The sequence below is a fragment of the Sapajus apella genome, unplaced genomic scaffold (assembly GCF_009761245.1).
Source record: "Sapajus apella isolate SASKATOON/1434 unplaced genomic scaffold, GSC_monkey_1.0 scaffold3, whole genome shotgun sequence".
In the NCBI taxonomy this organism is placed as follows: Eukaryota; Metazoa; Chordata; class Mammalia; order Primates; family Cebidae; genus Sapajus; species Sapajus apella.
In genome coordinates, this window is record NW_022436943.1 from 31,716,354 (window position 1) to 31,734,844 (window position 18,491).

General features: G+C 36.8%; 1 protein-coding gene across 4 annotated transcripts in view; it reads right to left on the reverse strand.

Annotated features, from left to right (window-relative positions):
* ANGPT1 (angiopoietin 1) overlaps positions 1-18,103 on the reverse strand; it is a 245,078-nt gene extending 226,975 nt beyond the window's left edge. The window contains exon 1 of one of the 4 annotated variants that reach the window (XM_032251643.1): positions 17,311-18,103. In XM_032251643.1, coding sequence (XP_032107534.1) covers positions 17,311-17,607 — 297 coding nt within the window. In that variant the 5' untranslated portion in view covers positions 17,608-18,103. Of the gene's footprint in view, positions 1-14,940; positions 17,291-17,310 lie in introns of those variants that run through there. The other 3 variants (XM_032251667.1, XM_032251647.1, XM_032251650.1) reach the window with 3 other exon arrangements.
* Positions 18,104-18,491: the final 388 nt, after the last annotated feature.

An 18,491-nucleotide genomic window follows, 5' to 3' on the forward strand; every position in this document is an offset into this window, starting at 1 on the left:
ACAATTTTTAATGATCAGAAAAGTTTCAAACAATGTAAGCATTAAGAATCACATAAACTACATAGTACATCAATTTGATATTGTGGAATTCCAAGTTTGGATGGTCTATGAAGCTTTTAAAAATACTATTCTGAAGGTAAAAAAATACAACAATTTTACTCAAGGCAGCACAAAACTATATGTAGTCTTCCAGTTATAGTTATTAAGTCTTACTAAATTTATGTGAAACTGAAATAGTTAACTTTTTAAGAATAGAGAGAGGAAATAAAAAAAATTGCCTAAAAACCAATACTTATGACATTTTATCCATGCCATAAGTCTTACTGGAATGCAAGCTTCTGGAAGGCAGACCTCAGATCTAATTACATTGTTTTTCAATGTTTGGTATAGTGATAGGCACTGCATGTATGTCTAGGTAAATGGTGACTGTTCCAGTCACTACTATTGATTTAATATACAGGGGGTCTTCAAAAAATTAATGGAAAGTGCATAGTATGAAAAAAGCTATGCATGGATTTTAAAAATTTTGCACAAAAACACATCTGTACTAACTTGTAACATGTTTGAACAGGATCTAGTTTGAGTCACTATGAAGAATAAGATATCTGTTTGAAAAGAGCCTTTATTAAAACAACATGAATTCTGCTAAAATTGAAGCAAGAACAAACATAAAATTTTTGGTGAAGCTTGGTGGAAGAATGGTGAAATCATTAATGCTTTTCAAAATTTTATGGGGACAATGCCCCAAAATAATCAGCAGTTTACAAATGGACAACTTATTTTAAGGGACAGAAAATGTTGAAGATGAAGCCTGTAGTAGCAGATTATCCTCATGCATAACATTTTTTCTTTGTTTATGCCTAATTGAAGGGGATCAACTGCTAACAGCATGAACAACAGCAAACAACACCATGGTCATTTCAATGTGTTCAGTTTACACATTTCTGACTGCAAAATTAAAATTGAGCAAATTTTCCACTCAACTTCATAAGTTCAAAACTATTGCACCCAGATCAACTGTAGACATAAGCAGAGTTTTCAATGGAAATTTTAATTTAAACAAGGGTAATTGAGATCCTAAAGAATTTCTTTTAAGAATTGTAACAGGAGATGGAACATGGCTTCACCAATATGATCCTGAAGATAAAGCACAATCAAAGCAATGGCTACCAAGAGGTGGAAGTGGTCCAGTCAAAGCAAGAGTGGACCAGTCAAGAGCAAATGTCATAGCAATAGTTTTTTGGGATCGAGGCATTTTATTTGTTGACTTTCTGTAGGACCAAAGAATCATAACATCTGCTTATTTTGAGTGTGTTTTGAGAAAGCTTGCCAATGCTTAGCATAAAAACACACAGGAAAACTTTAGCAGAGTCCTTCTTCAGCACTACAATGCTCTTGCTAATTCATCTCATGAAACAAGGACAATTTTGTGAGTTTCCATGGAAAAGCATTAGGCATCCACTTTGCAGTCCTGATTTAGCTCTTTCTGACTTTTTTTCCTAATCTTTAAAAATCTGTAAAAAGGTACTGTATTAGTCCATTCTCACACTGCTATGAAGAAATACCCAAAACTGGGTAATTTATAAAGAAAAGAGGTTTAATGGACTCGCAGTTCTTCATGTCTCAGGGGATGCCTCATGAAACTTAATCGTGGCAGAAGGCACCTCTTCACAGGGCTGCAGGAAAGAGAATGAGTGCTGAGCAAAGGGGGAAGCCCCTTATAAAACCATCAGATCTAGCGAGAACTCACTCACTATCCTGAGAACAGCATGGGAAAACTGCCCCCATAATTGAATCACCCCCTACAAGGTTCCTCCCACAACACATGAGTATTAGAGTTACTACAATTCAAGATGAGATTTGGGTGGGGCACAGCCAAACCATACCAGGTACTTATTTCCCTTCAGTTCATAATGTAAAGAAGACTGCATTGATATGACTAAATTTCTGGACCTTCAGTTCTTTAGGGACAGACAAATGGCTGGTATCATGGCTTATATGAGTGTCTAAAACCTGACAGAGCTTATGTTAATAAATAAAGTTTACATTTTCATTTTTATCTTTCAGTTATTTTCTTCTATAAATTTTTTGAAATTCATCATATTACCCTCCAAATTTAGTGGTTTGTAACAACCATTTGATTATGTCCATTGGGCTCTCAGACTCTATGTGTCAGGATTTCAGAAAAGTAGGGATGGGTTGTTTCTACTCCATGATGTTCTGGGCCTTTTTCAAATTCAGAGATAATGCAAAGAGTGGGGGCCAGAAAGCTCTGAAGACTCATTTACTCACATATCTAGAGCCTGAGTTGAGATGGCTCAAATATGGAGATTCACTAACCACAGCACCTACACATGCCTTCTCCACATGGCTTGACTTCTTTACAACACCATGGCCTTGGTGCAGATGGACTTCTAACACAGTAGCTCAGGGCATGAGTATTGTAGTGCACAAGATGGGAACTCAGTTCCCCTTTGTGGCCCAGCCAGATACAAGAGGAGGGGGGATCTCTTCATGAGAAGGTGGCATATAAGACAGGAAGTGCTATTATAATCATTTACCAGCTAGTCCTGTTCTCTCCCTATTGCTTGTACTTTTTCTATCTTGCTAAATTTTTTTAACTGTATTTCTTTACATAATTTTATTACTCAAACATTGTGGGTTAGGTGCATTTTGTTCTAACTTTTAAAAACTATATATAATTTGTTAAACTATATCTTCCTTAAAGATTCCAAAACACCTCCACTGAATGAATGGGTTGGAATGATGTGTCTTTCTGATGAAAAATCACCACTTTGCCATTGATTTCTCAAATGCCCAGTAATCAGAGGAGGAACAAACACATGTTAATCTCATTTTTCACAAGAAGCTATTTTGTGTCTGACCAGAAAAGAAATTTTCAAAATATTTGGCAAATTATTAGAAACATAAAAAAACTTTAAAATTGGCTTATAGAGTTTATTTGAATTCTTTAGTTGTTTATATCTTTTTGGCCATGATCTTTAAATTAGATCCAATGGAAGACATTTCAAAATAGTAGGATACTATATAGAGATAATTTATGTTCAGGGTAACTCATTTCCCTAATGATCTTTTCCTTGAAAATTGCCCAAGTTTGATTTGTGAACTCAAAGTATGTAAGCTTTAGTCTCATATGAAACATAATAATCATAAAAATAAAAATTTCTTTTTCCTCTTTGACAGGAAGATTTCTTAGTTTCTATATATATTCAATTCTCAGTTACAGGCTTTCTTTGTTGAAGGCTGATTACGAGATCCCGACTTCAATTGTCAGCTTTAATCATTTATTTTAACGAAGGTCTCTTTAGTACATTAGTTTATCTTGACTGTCAATAAGAGATACCGACAGTTTCACTTTCACAAGTGTTTATTAATATTTTTCTTTTGTCTAAGCATAGACCTGAGATCAATGACTACTTTTTTTTTAATATTCTTATCATACTGATGAACTTTTATAAAAAATCAAAACTCATATGGTATAAGGTCTTTCAAATGATGACTTTTCCCCAGAATACTTCAAATAGTACCTCAATTTATAAATATTGAAAATATTAAATGATTCTCCTCTATTGACTATATTTTATTTTTATTTGGTTTTTAGCTGAAAGAAAGATAAAAAGTATAACCTAATACTCTAATGGGGTGTTCCTGAACAAAAATACAGATAAGCTAGTTTAAAATATTATCTTTATCTTTATACTCATATCAAGATAACTCCAACTAACGCAATTTGTCTTAGTAGCTCATTTATTTAAAAAGAAAAGTTAAGACAGCAATGAATTATTTGCCTCTGACATATTTGTGAAAGTTTTGTAAGGATTGTTCTGGGATGGGAATGATGCCTAGGAAGAATTTTCCCTAACAGCAGGCTTCTTACAGCAATTTATATACATGTATGGTAAATTATTCTCATTGCCAAAGAAGATTATTTAGCATGGATAGATTCTCTGAAAACGTACAAGACAGCATCATTCATCTGAATCTCTTCCCTTAGAATTTGTTGTAATTTATAAAGGAAAAGTGAAAGAGGCAAGAAGAGTAAAGAGCTTCAGATTTAACCACTCAGAGAATGGGTTCAAATTCTGCAATCTGCCTCAAAGTAAATGTGTAACCTCAAAAATCATTTGACATCAGTGGCCCTCAGTTTTCTTACCTGTAAAGTGGGTTCGATAATACCTGCTATGTTTTAAAATATTTGTTTGAGTGATGACACTGTCTACTAAGGTAGACTTATTAATACCTTATTTTTTTTTAATCATTTTTTTTCTTTTCGTTTTTGGAGAGAATTTCACTCTGTCACCCAGACTGGAGTGCAGGGCTGCAATCCTGGCTCACTGTAGCCACACCCTCTGGGGCTCATGTGATCCTTCTACCTCTAGAGTCACTGGGACTACAGGCATGTGCCACCACACCAGCTAATTCTGTTTTATTTTGATAGAGACAAGGTTTCACCATGTTGCTCAGGCTGGTCTTGAACTTTTTGGCTCAAACAATCTACCAACCTCAGCTTCCCAAAGTGCTGGATTATAGATGTGAGCTACCGTGTCTGGCAGAAAAGTCATTTTCATACTTTCTTATGTGACATCCAGTATCTATTGTGCTCTTTGCAGATAAATTATTTTGCACATAAAGCAATAGCAATTTCACTGGTAGAAAATGTGATTATCAGTGAGATAAGCATGTATCTCATACAATGCAAGTTGTACAACTAAACACGAGAGGTCACTTCCCAGCTTCCTTTAATATGTATTTGCTATATTGTCAGCTATCTCCTGAGAGGAGATGACAAATATCACACACAGTAGATGGAAGATGACAAACATGGAGACAATAAAGCAAGAAATGCTTAAAGTTGAGAAAGTTGTACTCCATAACTTAATAGTTTCTCACACGTTGGGGTAAGGTCTCTGTTATTCAGCATTAGCACAAGAATCCTTCAGACCACTTCACTGACCAAATAGTGGCCTCCAAAGAGCTTGAGCAATACAGCGTGTGTCGATTCATAAACACTTCCTAATAGTATCTACTGGGCACCTACAATACCCACACACCACAGACAGCATTCAATAGACAACGCAGGTCAAGCAAGTGAATTTGCACGGAGTTATTTGTTGTACTGTTCTAATAGGTTTTACTTTACCTCACCATGCAAAGGTGGGTGAAAAGGATGACTGAAATCTATTTTGTCCCCATCCTGCTTTGTCCTCTTTGGGTCTCTATGGAGAAGAATAGACAGCAGGAAGTTAGGGTAGCTTACAGTCTCCCTGACTCATGCAATTGACACTCAGCAAGGGAAGCAGCAACCCTTAAAGCCCAAATTTTGAGTGTCCAGGACAGAAAGAGAGGAAGAACTACCACAATTATCTACAAGTAGCAATGTTCTTGGCTTGGGCCCAGAATACCAGGAATATTTTCATTAATAGGGACAATGATAAATAAAATAGGAAGTGAGATAAGAGGTCATTGCCTACGGAAACAAAGATTTTCTTCTCATTTTTACAACTCTCCAAGTGACCCACAAAAGGAAGTGCAGGCAAATAATATTTTAAGTTCCAGAATGCGCTTTCAGTTTTCTAAGCAGGATTGCCTACAGATAAATCCAAGAGGGAGGCCATTACATTCAATGGAAGGTATTTAGAAAAGGCGACTTCACCCCATGTAAAGCAATTGTAAGCCTTTCTTTGTGTTTTAGAAGTTTTTAGATAAGTAGTCAAACTCAATTAAGCTCTATAACTTCAAGAGATGGTGCTTCTAAGGAGACACTCAGTAGGGACTGCTGACGTGGGATTCTGTGGTCTGTTAACAGGCCTGTGGGAGGTCTGAGAGAATCAGCTATTGTGCTTCAATCATCAACAGAGCCTACTTGCTACTGTCAATTTATCCACGGAGCTTTAGAGTCGGGATGGGACAAATGACTGTGTAAAACAGAACTTCAGAAAGGGGCAACACATTTAGTATGAAAGAATTAAGGGTTTAGACACAAAGACAACTACAGAAAAATTTTTTAGAAATAGGCTTAAGGTTTGAGGATTGACAAGAGACATGGCAAACGTTCCTGCAGCTAATCTCATATTTGGTTAGTATAATAACAGAGCCAGACTGCCTGGGATTGAGTGCTGGTCCATAAATTTAGCTGCTGAGTAACCCTGGGGAAGTTACGTCTACTCTCTGTGCCTGCCTCTGTTTCCTCATTTGTCATGTGGGACAATTATAGCACTATCTAGCTCATATTGGCTTTTGAGCTATTCAATGAATTCACACATGTAAAGTTTTCCCAGTGGTCCCAGTAGTTTTGAAAAAGTGTTCAATATATAGCGCTGTACCCAGAACTTCCCCTTGTAATAAGTGATAATTATGTAACACCTAATAGGGGATAGAACTTATGCAAAGTAATTTATGTGAATTATGCTTACACTTAATAACTCTATGGTATAAATACTATTATCACCTCAATTTTACCCATAATAAAATTGCAGTACAGAGCAGTGAAGAAAGTTGCCCTAGGTCACACAGCAAGTAAGTGGTGCTGTCAGCATTCAAATCCAGGCAGTTTGACTCTAGGCATGACACATTTCATCACTGGGCTGTACTACCGCTAAACTTGCCATAGGAAATAATGGACACAACCAATGTTCTTGCTCTTAAGTCTGTTTCAGTGGGTTTAGGCTTCTCAACAATAGGGGCTCTAGTGAATTTATTGCATCTTCCTAGTACCTTGCAGACCACCTTGGCTGAAGTGCATATTTGATTAGGTAACTGGCTAACTGGTTTCCTGCCCTTTGTTAATTGCAGGTGCTAAGCTCTGTGACTCCTGCCTGTATCCTAAAAGTGCATGACAGAACTCATGCCATCCCTCATGGAGCAGTCCCTCCTGACACCGCTATAGTCCCCTTTCCCCTCACTGTGTCACCCCTCAACCATGTCCCAATAAAGGGACAGTCACTGATCTCTCTGTTTATTCACCTGCCCTGTTGTCCATCCTCTTTGCAGCACTCCCACTCCATGACCAGCATGAGGAGGATCACACGAGACTTTACTAAAAACAATAATGGAGGACAAAGGAGAAATCAAAAGGAGAGACAGGCCGGGAGGTCCCTTTGAATCTTTTTGTCTTGCCTGGTCTGAGGGCTGCCTTGCCACCTCTGCTTTCCTGATTTTAATCTCAGAAGTCTCTAACATGCAGAATGAGCAAACTGGGGATTGAAAAGAGCAAACCATTTAGAAGCCAGAAAAAATATTACAACTTTCATTTCGAAAACAATAAGAAGGTTAATAATAAATTCATATAAGGTAAGGCCTAACATTGGAACCTTCACGCCATCAGTATACAAAGTGGCCGTGCATCATTCATCTGCTGAAAAAAAAAAGAAAAAGCTCCAGAGAGCTAATAAAATTAATGGAGCTGTCTCACTTGATTGCCCCGTTCCAGCACATTATGATATAGCACAGCTTAGGTATATTTGGGAAAATAGACTCATGAATTATTTTATATAGTTTAAACTAAATTAATCTTTACAACATGGACATATGTCTTAAAAAAAAACAAATATGCTGGCACATAAGTACAGGAAATATGCAGTTCTGACACTTCTATTCTTGGTAAGTGCCACGTATTGGAAGTAAAAAAAACAAGGTTAGCTAAGTAGACCTAACAAACCATCAGAGAAATTGTGAAAATATCAAAATCCTTAAAATTCACCATTTTCTTTCACTATTCTTGACAATGAATTCTGCTTGAAGTGAATAGCATCCTTTACAATATTAGGCAATCATCAAACACTCCGTTCTTAAAGTAAAAATAAATATACATTATCATACAATTGCATAATTAAGGGATTAGACAAATTATACAATTTGCCACTAATTAACCAAGAGTAGTCTATTATCTTATCAAATTTGTGTCATGTTACATAAGGGTAGGCCTCAGTATTTTTAAGGGTCTAAAACAACCTGTATTTGTTTTTGAAATTTACCCGTTGATATCCTTAATCTGCTTTCTATAAGGCAGATTTGGATGCTCTTACATCAGCTTACCAACAAATTCGAACTATCCAATGTAATGTTTCTTCGTGCCCACTAGGAGATGGCACTTGGGCACTTTGGGCAGCTTTACCTAACTAATATTTGATTATTTGAAAATTTTCTTGCAGCTATTTGAAACTATGTTCTTTTGGACACGTAGGGCCCCCTGAGGAACACTCTTAGAGGGCCAAGGCAAGCGGGTTTAGAAGGAAGCCTCATTCCACTTCTTCTCTAGCCTCTCCATTTGTTCCTAGATATTAAACTTCTGCTGAATAATTCATTTGAAAATAAGGTTAAATTGCCACGAATTATGTAAAATTCATCAGTTAATTGATTCAAAAATATTGTCTTTATTACTGACATTTTAAGTTATTAAATATTTAATTTATTGAAAAAAGTCATTTTTCAACAAGCATTAGAACAACTATCACTTTATGCTTTTGTTCTTATTATTTAAAAACTGAGTAGAATTAGAAAATAATAAAAAGACTGATAATACTGTAATAAGCTTATAATTCTCACCCCTTATATTTGTGCAATTAAAATAAGGTGGATGTCAAGATCTGCTGGATGAGGCAAACCTTGAGCTACAATAAAAACCTATTGAACTTTAACCTAGTAAGCTCCATATCAAGAGTGAAGACAAGAATACTGTTAAAATGGTTTATAAAATCCTGGGGCTATCTTTCATCTTTAAGCATTTAGAGAAGAACTATAATTTGGGATTTTAAAATATTTACTGGTTCGCTGGGAATGGAAAATCTCCAATAATCTTGGAGGGTCAAGCATTGTAATTTAACTCATTTAGCCTTCAGAAACAAAGTGGAGACTACCTATAAAGCACACCCCTTCCTCATGAGTAAAGCTACACATGTCACTAAACTTTACAATATGTCCTCCTTCAAAATTATCATCAGCCATTTCATTGAAATTTATGGTAAATTTACCTATCTGATTCCAGTGAGTTTGGTTCCTTGTATATACATATTACTCGTGATTCAAGATATTCACATTTCACTTGCATTTTATTCATATTTCAGCTACTGATTTACTTCAGACACATCTCAATGTCTGTGCTAATTTGCATGCTCTTTCAAGAGTTCAACACAAACTTAGGAAACACATTCCTAGATAGACCTCCAATAAGTGGCCTGCATAGTCATGTAGTATAATATAAACAAGTCACAGTTACCTTACTTTATATTTTTGTCAGTACTTACTGACAAAAGAAAAGCTCTTATAGGCCTGAATGCATGCTGGATGAAATTATTAGCTACTTTCTCTGTTCAAAATTACCTTTTCATTTGTTTGAAGGAAGAAATTCAGATTAGTTGAGCAGACAACTAAGACTAAATGAGCCTAAAGCTTTCTCACTTCTAATGTTTAGAATTAGCGAAAAGTATTCAGGTACAGGCCCTACATGGAAATCGCCTCCAAATGTAAAGAGAAGATAATCCATGGAGGGTGTCATTCTTTAGAAACCTCTTTGATAAGGGAGGAGGCACATCTTTTGTACACATTGTAAGAAGATTTAAACACTGAGATGCCCCCTTCCCTCAAACCATGGGGCCAAAACCAAAGGGGGTTTGGAATTTCCCAACTCCACTGCCAAAGATAATCTTGTATTGGGACAAAAGTTGAGGATGACTCACAATGTAATTAGGGTTGTGCATCTAAGCAAATGACACAATATAGCTTGTGGTATTTAAGAAAAAAAAAAAAAAAAAGGAAAAGAAAAGAAGACAAGGCCCAGGAAAAGGTTGCTAATGTTTCCACACAGAGACAAGGTTGTGGCAGGATGAAAACAAAACCTCCTTAATTAGCAAATTATAGCAGAGGGGCTAATAAAACTCTGTGTTTTGTAGCTGAGCTACCCACCTGTTGCTCCTCCCCTCTCATCATCTGCACAAGTGAGAACACTTCTAATGTTTATACTTAAAACAAATGACAGGGGGAAAGGTTTCTAATAAGAGGCTGAGCTGAAGTCCCATTTCTAAGAAAACAGAATGCCTCTAGTGTTTTGTCAGCATTCTTGCTAATGCCACAACCAACAGGATGAAACAGGCACATAGCACACAAGACCCTGTAGCCCAGACTTGCTTCTCTGGAGGATGCTGGTCTGTATTGTTATTCAGGTGCTTTTTCTTTTCCGATATGTACCTGTTTTGGGAATATTTCCCTATTCATGTGATGATGGGCAGAAGAAAGAAAAGACATGAAATTCCCTTGCCTGTGTGTCTCTAAAATGTCACCTCACAGCACGTCCAGACACTAGCCAAGAAATGGCTTAGTCAGGTTCTCTGCCAACTGGCATGAACCTGAAGATTACCGGACCTCTTGGAGGGCAAACTTTTTCCCACACAACAAACCTTACAATTTACCTTGCTGTGGTCCCAATATTAATACTAATTCCTCTTGCAGTATAGGGCAGGGGTCAGCTAACTGTTCCTGCAAAGGGCTGGATATTAAATATTTTAGGCTCTGTTGCTACTCTTCAAATCTGCTTTTGTAGGAGGAAAGCAGCCATAGACAACACATAAATGAATGAGTGTGGCTCTGCTCCCATAAAACTTTATTTACAAATGTACAGACAATATATGAAGGAATAAATATGGTTATTTTTCAATAAAGCTTTATTTACAAACAGAGGTGGTAGGAAGGATTTGGCACAATGCCATTGCTGGCTAACCCGTGATAGAGAGGATGAAAACTTGGAATATTAATAAAATTTCTGCCATTATATAGTTAAAAAGGTAATGTGTAAAATATAGTTGTATCTAACTTTCATACATCAATTTGATTATAGTCTAAATCTGCCCATTGCCTTCAATTATTTCTCTATTAAAAAATAATAAATAGTGTCAACTATGTGCTAAGCATTGTGCCTGAAAAACCAACCTGCTACCAGAAATAATAATAAATAAAAATTGGCGAACAAAGACAAGTGCAGCATCTACCTCATAGAGTATGGTGTCTATGAAAATATAGAGTCACTCATTCTACTAATATTTATTGAAGTCTTATCGTGTGTCACGCAGTCTTCTAGGTATAAAGTATATGTCATCAACAAGATAGACAAGGACGCTGCTCTAAAGGAGTTTGCATTCTTTCTCTTTTTTTTTTTTGAGATTGAGTGTTGCTCTGTAGCCCAGGCTGGAGTGCAGTGGCTCAATCTCAGCTCACTGCAACCTCTGCCTCCTGGGTTCAAGCAAATCTGCCTCAGCCTCCCGAGTAGCTGAAACTGCAGGCGTGCACCACCAAGCCTGGGTAATTTTTTGTATTTTTAGTAAAGATGGGGTTTCACCATGTTAGCCAGGATGGTCTCTATCTCCTAACCTCGTGATCCGCCCACCTCAGCCTGCCAAAGTGCTCGGATTACAGGCATGAGCCACCATGCCCGGCCTGGAGTTTGCATTCTTAGTCAGTAGGGACAGAAAAAAATAATCTGACAAATAAGTAACACAACATTACACAGTAGTAAATACCATGAATAAATAAAACAGTATAATACGGTAGAAAGTCTCTTAGTAAAGTGGGGAAGGTGATAGGGAATGGTGCTCAGAGAAGATCTTCTGAGAAGACTGCTGAGTGAAGACCTGAATGAAGAGAAGTAGCCAACCATGAGAAGACGGGGGAAGAATTTTCTGAGCTGAGTAAACAGCTTGTAAAATCCCTGAGGCAGGAATGAGCCTGTCCGTTGGAGAATAACAAGAAGGCCAATGTCACTTGAGTGCCTGGAATGTCGTTTGAAGGTAGTAAATGAAGGGGCCAGTCAGTGAGAGCTGTGGGGAAGATCATGTAAGACTTCCTGATAAAAAATTCAGATTTTATTCCTATGTAATGAGAAGTTGTAGAAGGATTTTAAGGGAGAAAATGACATTCTTATTCATGTAAATTACATTAAGCCAGTATTTATACATGAGAGGAGTGCTATTAAAAGAAAGCTCGATGTGAAATGGTACAATCATCGGTAAGGAAGGACTGTCATTGCCCATAGAAGCCCACAGAAAAGGACCTACTTGCCATAGCCCTAAAACCTTAGATCTTTCAAAAGGGACGGTTTGGGTAGAAGTTTGCCAAAAGGCTGTTATCGCACTAACTGCCTAGCTTCTGGGCTGAAAAGGGTTTTTTGGATCTTTTGATTCTAAAGTGTAACAAGAAAATCATAATAACTAACTATTTGTTGAAAAGTTAATACAGATTCTGAAGGGCTCTTACTTGGTTTGAAAATCAGGGGTCTGTTCTTCAAATGACATTGATGGGGACATTTCTACAACTCGATTTAAAAGATAATTATTTCTATTAATCTTTCTTAGCAACTGCTACTTTTTCCAATCTCGAGGCATACATTGTACATGTATCTTATCTTCAAATTTAGTGACAAATTATTAAAATCATATTTATTAAATATCTATCCTTTTTTTTTTGAAATGGAGTCTCACTCTGTCGTTCAGGCTGGAATGCAGTGGTGTGATCTCGGCTTACTGCAAACTCCACCTGCTGGTTGCAAGCCATTCTCTTGCCTCAGCCTCCCTAGTAGCTGAGATTACAAGCACGTAACACCAGGCCCAGCTAAGTTTTTGTATTTTTAGTTGAGACTGGTTTCACCATGTTGGCCAGGCTGGTCTCAAACTCCTGACCTCAGGTGATCTGCCCACCTCAGCCTCCCAAAGTGCTAGGATTACAGGTGTGACCCACCATGCCCAGTCAATGTCTATGCATTTCACACATTTAGGAAGTTCCCACAAATGTGAAAATAAAACATAAGAGCATTTTCTCTGACTTAGTGCTGCACAGCCACCGCCGGCCACCAGAACAATGCTACGAAGGTGAAAGTTAATTCTCATGTGCACATATTATACATAAATATATGCCATAGATGTATGCAGTAAATGGCTCCCTATTGTACTGAACAAGAAATACTAAGTTCTTGTGCTTGTAGGAGTACAAAACATTATCGTACAAAGGAATATCTAGCTGACCCTCAAGTAGCCTAGTGCTAACATTTAAGCAAAATTTAGCATCTTAAAGTAGTGACAAGGTCCCTTAATTTGTACTATTTTATAGTTACCACTACACACTGGAGCACTTGACTTTTTAAAAAAAAATTATTATGATAATGATAACAGAGAAATTAATCGAAACGCTTAATGAACATGCTCAGAGTTACAGAGAAGGATAAGAGACATTTACTACCCTTGAGGGACTCACAGCCTAGGTGAGAAAAGAAGCCTAGGAACAAGTAATTAAAACAACAACCACAACAACAACTTAGAAGTACAGTGTTAACATGATACAGTCAATGCACTGCGATGACATTTGAGAACTCAGCCTGGGAAGGTAAGTGGAATGTAGATAGATTTTCTGGGAAAACAGGCAACAGAGCTGACCCTTAAAGAATAATTAAGAAGATGAACTAGAGAGACTAAAGAAGTTTTTGAGATTCTAGATCATTGGTCAAATATAGTTTGAATAATTAATAATCACCTACTCTGGACCCAATATTCTTTTAATTAGCATTAGAACAAAAATAACCGTAGGGTATAGTGTTTGCCTATAGGACAACTTACAATCTATTTAGAAGGTAAGGTGTATACCTCAAACAAAATGCTGATGGTAGACAGTAAATTGCAGATTGCAATAAACAATGCATTCATTTGTTCATTTAAAAAAATTTATTGCATATCTGTTATAAATATGTTATATACTGTTACAGGCACTGAGGATATGACACTGGACAAACACACAAGGTCACTGGCCTCATGGAGGTCACATTCTAATAGTTATTAATAGATGTTAATATATATGTAATTATATGGGTTTAAAAAAATCATCATCAATGTGTTTTAGGTAATAGCATCCCAAATCTTAACTCTGAAGGAAAGAATACAATATACACATAGAGGACATCCTTAATCAAAAAATGTTGTCAATAGAAAAACAGCTAAATAGTCCAGCAAAATCTTTTTTATTTCTTAAAATATTCTGGACGGCAATTCATAACTATATTTTCCATTAATAATCATCAGTTTTAGCTAGTGTAAATTATTTAGAGCAAACAGACTCTTGTTTTCTGTTACGAGGCATTATTGACTCAGTTTAGGTAAACTTTTAACAAAAAAAGACATCATTTGGCAAAAGCAAAACAGATCTTCTAAGGATTCCCCAAAGCCTAGAACATTACACATATTTAAATCTAAATATTTTAAACGTACATCTTTGTGAACTTTTGAGATGTGGGAGACAGAAAACAATAGTTCACAAAGCACAAGATGTGGGCTAAATGTTTCACTGTTGTAGAAAAGTAGGAAGAGATCATAAGAAGACACAGAGGCCAGTTATGTTTATTGTTACTTACCTAAGATCTGGTCACTCTCAGGTATTTACTATGACCTGCGAATAATTCTGAAAAAAGCTAGATTATAGAAGAGATTCAAACCAGAAACACTCAGGTGTTTCACACGATAAAACTATGATGTTGGGCATATTATTCATACCATTCTTCCTGGTCTGAGAAATCAGGATAATGCTAACAACCTACCTCATTTTAACTGACAAGTGATCATGGAAAATTGATCTCTTTGGATTGAATACATCACATCAAGAAAGCAGTGCCATAACAGTTCCAGTGTTTATGGTGACCAATAAATCATTTGCCCCTTTTCATGCCTTGCTTCTCATCCTGTGCCAGTTGTAAGACCAGAAAAGTTGAGGAAGGAGGTTTCCCTTCATGGAAGGGAATGGATTAACATAATTATCATATAGCGTCATTTAGCATTGATAACACATCTATCCTGCATCAAAACCTTTCCTGATAGCAATGCCTTGAGCTGCATAATAATCACTATGCTTTGATTAATTATTTTGCCAAATAAATGGGTGAATTAATTCACTTACATACTCTGATAGCCTCAGTTTCTGCAGGGTATTGCTTCTTCCTATGGCAACTACTTAGAATCAAAATAGAAGTAATACAAATTGTAGTACTGAGCATTCCAAATGGTTACAGTAGAAAGATTACCATTTCAATTATCAGAATAAATATAACACATGAAGTTTAGAACTTGGAGTTAAGAAAACCCCTAGTTAAAGGAAACTTATGAAAGCCTTTAGCAAGTTCTTTACAGAATGCATTTATTTGGTTTCTTGATCCTCCAACCAATCACATTGACAATGACAAAAGATATGCAAATTTAAACTGACAATAGTCAAGCCAAACTGCTCTGGCTCGTACCAATAGGGACGCATTCAGCATATATTCAGCTTGATTTTTACACTTGAAAGGGTCAATGTAACCAAAGAACATTTTCATAGTTATTCTTGGCTATAATCTGAAAGCTATCCCATAATCATTGTCCAAGAACAATGCAAACAAGAATCAAATTTATTTTGCAAAATAAATTAACATATGAAACACGTGCATGATTTAAGCCCAGCAGAATTATGTGTTTACCCTGTCACTGCTGAATAATTACATAGCAACAAGAAATATGCATTACTATGTTTGAAACACTATTTTGATTATACGTTTTAAGCAAACAAAACATTACATTTTTGGTAGAATAGATCATTCAGGACAACTTGGGAATAAATTTTCCTCCTCATTCCCTCAAAGAATCCAGACTAATTTATAATGATTGAATTCTCACTGAAAACTATATGGATGATGTACTGAAGGATAATAACAAGCTATTCAACCAAAATCATTTGTTTACAATGGAAATACATTTTACCAAAGAAAAAAACAAATATCCTATTATAAACTACTACTGTAAGTAGTGCCTAAAAATTTTAGTTACAATTATAAAAAAACAGAAAACTGAGAGCTCTATTTGCTTTTTATTCTTCTGCCTACCTACTGATTGCCTATCACAGTCTTACAGTCTGTAACAGAAAGATTACAATATCAGGTTTGGAAACTGTAGAACTACTAAGTGCCAGTTAATGTGTCAAATAAAATAACAGTGATCTTAGTTCAGTCCCTAGTGGACAAAAGTAGAATAACTATTACTTGGCATGATTCAGCAGGCGGTGACCTAAGTGAGTGTGACCACACAAGAACAAAATAGAGCATTTGTCCTTTCCCTATCTTTTATCTTCTAAAAGGGATTGCCCCGTTAACAGACTAACTTAAAGAAGCCTGATTGCACACCTATCCATATGTAACAAGTGAATCTATTAACAAGGCTCCCAGGGGAGAAGCTTTTCACAAATTGGGACATTGCCTCACTTCTAGTAGCATAGTCAGTTGAATATATTTACTCTTGGCTGCTTATTATTAAACATACAGCAAAGAGAGAATGAACTGCAAAAGTGTGTTCATAATTTAATAGGGACATCTTCAGCAAAAACTTTTAAATGGTTTGTAGATAAATAACAGAATAAACTATTCAATTGATTCCTATAAGTTGAGATTACATTCATACCCAACATTAACATTCATCAAATAACGTGGATACTTAAACTCCCCAGGTACTGTCTCTGCAACTACAATTCCATGAAAAGGGAGGTATTTCAGGACTATAGCAGAGCCTAAATGCTGCGTTCTGCCCACATCTGGCAGGTGCATGTCCTCCTCCACAGCCAGCATGCCTTCATCGTGGGCGAGCAACCCCTTCCTGACACTTAACATGAAAAAGTATCTTTCAAAATTTTTTTCTCAAGGACAGAAGAAAAAAATATTTAACAGAAGTCAGTCCCCTACTATTCTATCACTTGCTGAAATTAACAGTTCCCTTTACTTACATATGCAATTTCTCCAACCAAATTATACCTTATATTTACTCTCACTTCGTGTTAATTTTTCTAAACTTTAAAAATAATGAACACTTTGTGTGATGATTTGCCGTCGCAGCTGCACAAAATTTCCTGGTGCAAAATCAATTTGATCCTATTAATTAGTATTGTCATGATTATTTTTTTTTTCGCCAACTTGCTTAAGAGGTACATGATTTCTTCCTTAAGGTAGGGTTTTGACAGAGAGACTTCTCAAGCTGAACTTTAAAAAAGAGAAACCAGAAATGTCACAAAATTTACTGGGGCTAGACACACAAACGGGGTGCCCCCACACATTGTTAGGCTTGCGCAAGCCCCAAAACCTTGGCTTACCCGGGAAGCCAAACCCAGAGAGCCTTCTTGCATTTGCAAACACTGCCCCCCTGGAGCAAAAGGTAAACACACAAATGCACTCCTAAGGAACTTTAAGTTAGCTGCAGCGCAAGAACGGAAAAAACTCTGTGCTATTAGAAACTGAAAGCAATCACTTACTTTTTGCAGCCACTGAGTATAATTTTCCATCACATGTTCCAGATGTTGAAGTTTCTGGGAAGAGAAATCCGGTTCCACGTGTGGAGTATCTCTCTGCAGAGCATTTGTGCTGTACTGGTCTGTCGTACTCTCACGACAGTTCCCATCGTGTTCTGGAAGAATGAAAGTGTAGGCACATTGCCCATGCTGAATCCGGTAATATTTTCTCCCACTGTTTTCTGGACTTCGGCGCTGGTTGCTGCACCCTACGTGAGTCAGAATGGCAGCGAGGAAAGCAAAGGAAAGGAAAACTGTCATTGTACTGCCAGCACTCTCCTTCCGAGCCTCTCGCAAAACTTGCTCCTTTCTTCTGACCTCTAAACTAGTTCTTTATTTCAGGTAAAACTGCTTGTTTGTTTGACTCTTTCCCCCTCAAAGACAGCGTCTGAAGAAGAATCATAGAAAACGAGTCATTTGTTAGCTTTGTTCTAAAATGTTAAAATTTTTTATTTCACTGTAATGATAGTTTCCTTCGTTAAAACTTGAGATATTTATTGCATAGTAGCTGAGATTTATTGTTTCCTCTCTGTGTGACCGTTCAGCGTGGAGCCTGCCTGAGTCAGCTGCGTGTACATATTCTAGACCCTTTCCTCTACTCTATCTGCTGCAGATCTGCTATTTTCTCCCAGACCTCAGTGAGTTTTATTAAGGTTGCACATCCAAGCCAAGCTGGAAGCAGGCAGCCTTTCACAAGATGACTTGACAGGAATGCATGAGTGTGCCCCTATGCTAAGGATTGCTGATGGCTTAGGGCGGCGGGATCGTCTTACAAATTGGCTAGATGCGCATGACCTCGATCCTGTATGGCCCTCCCGCCCCCTTCCGCAGACAATTGCCTTGAGCCTTTAGCAGATTCATGGCAAATCAATAAATACAGCAGTCCACCTTAATACACTTTTGGTGTGCATGCTGACCTACTAAATTATAGCAAACTAGCACAGTATGTTTTTAAAGTTAATATTTAGTTGAGGGACCCTAAGAAGAAAACTGTTATAACGTCCAGTGAAATTATTTTTGATAGAGGATGATAAACCTGTATCGTTATTAAATCTTTTAAAAAACATGCATTCTTGACTCTGAGGAAAAATGTGTTAAAAAATAATTTTTAGAGATGGTATTCTTTCATTGTATTCACTTAGGCT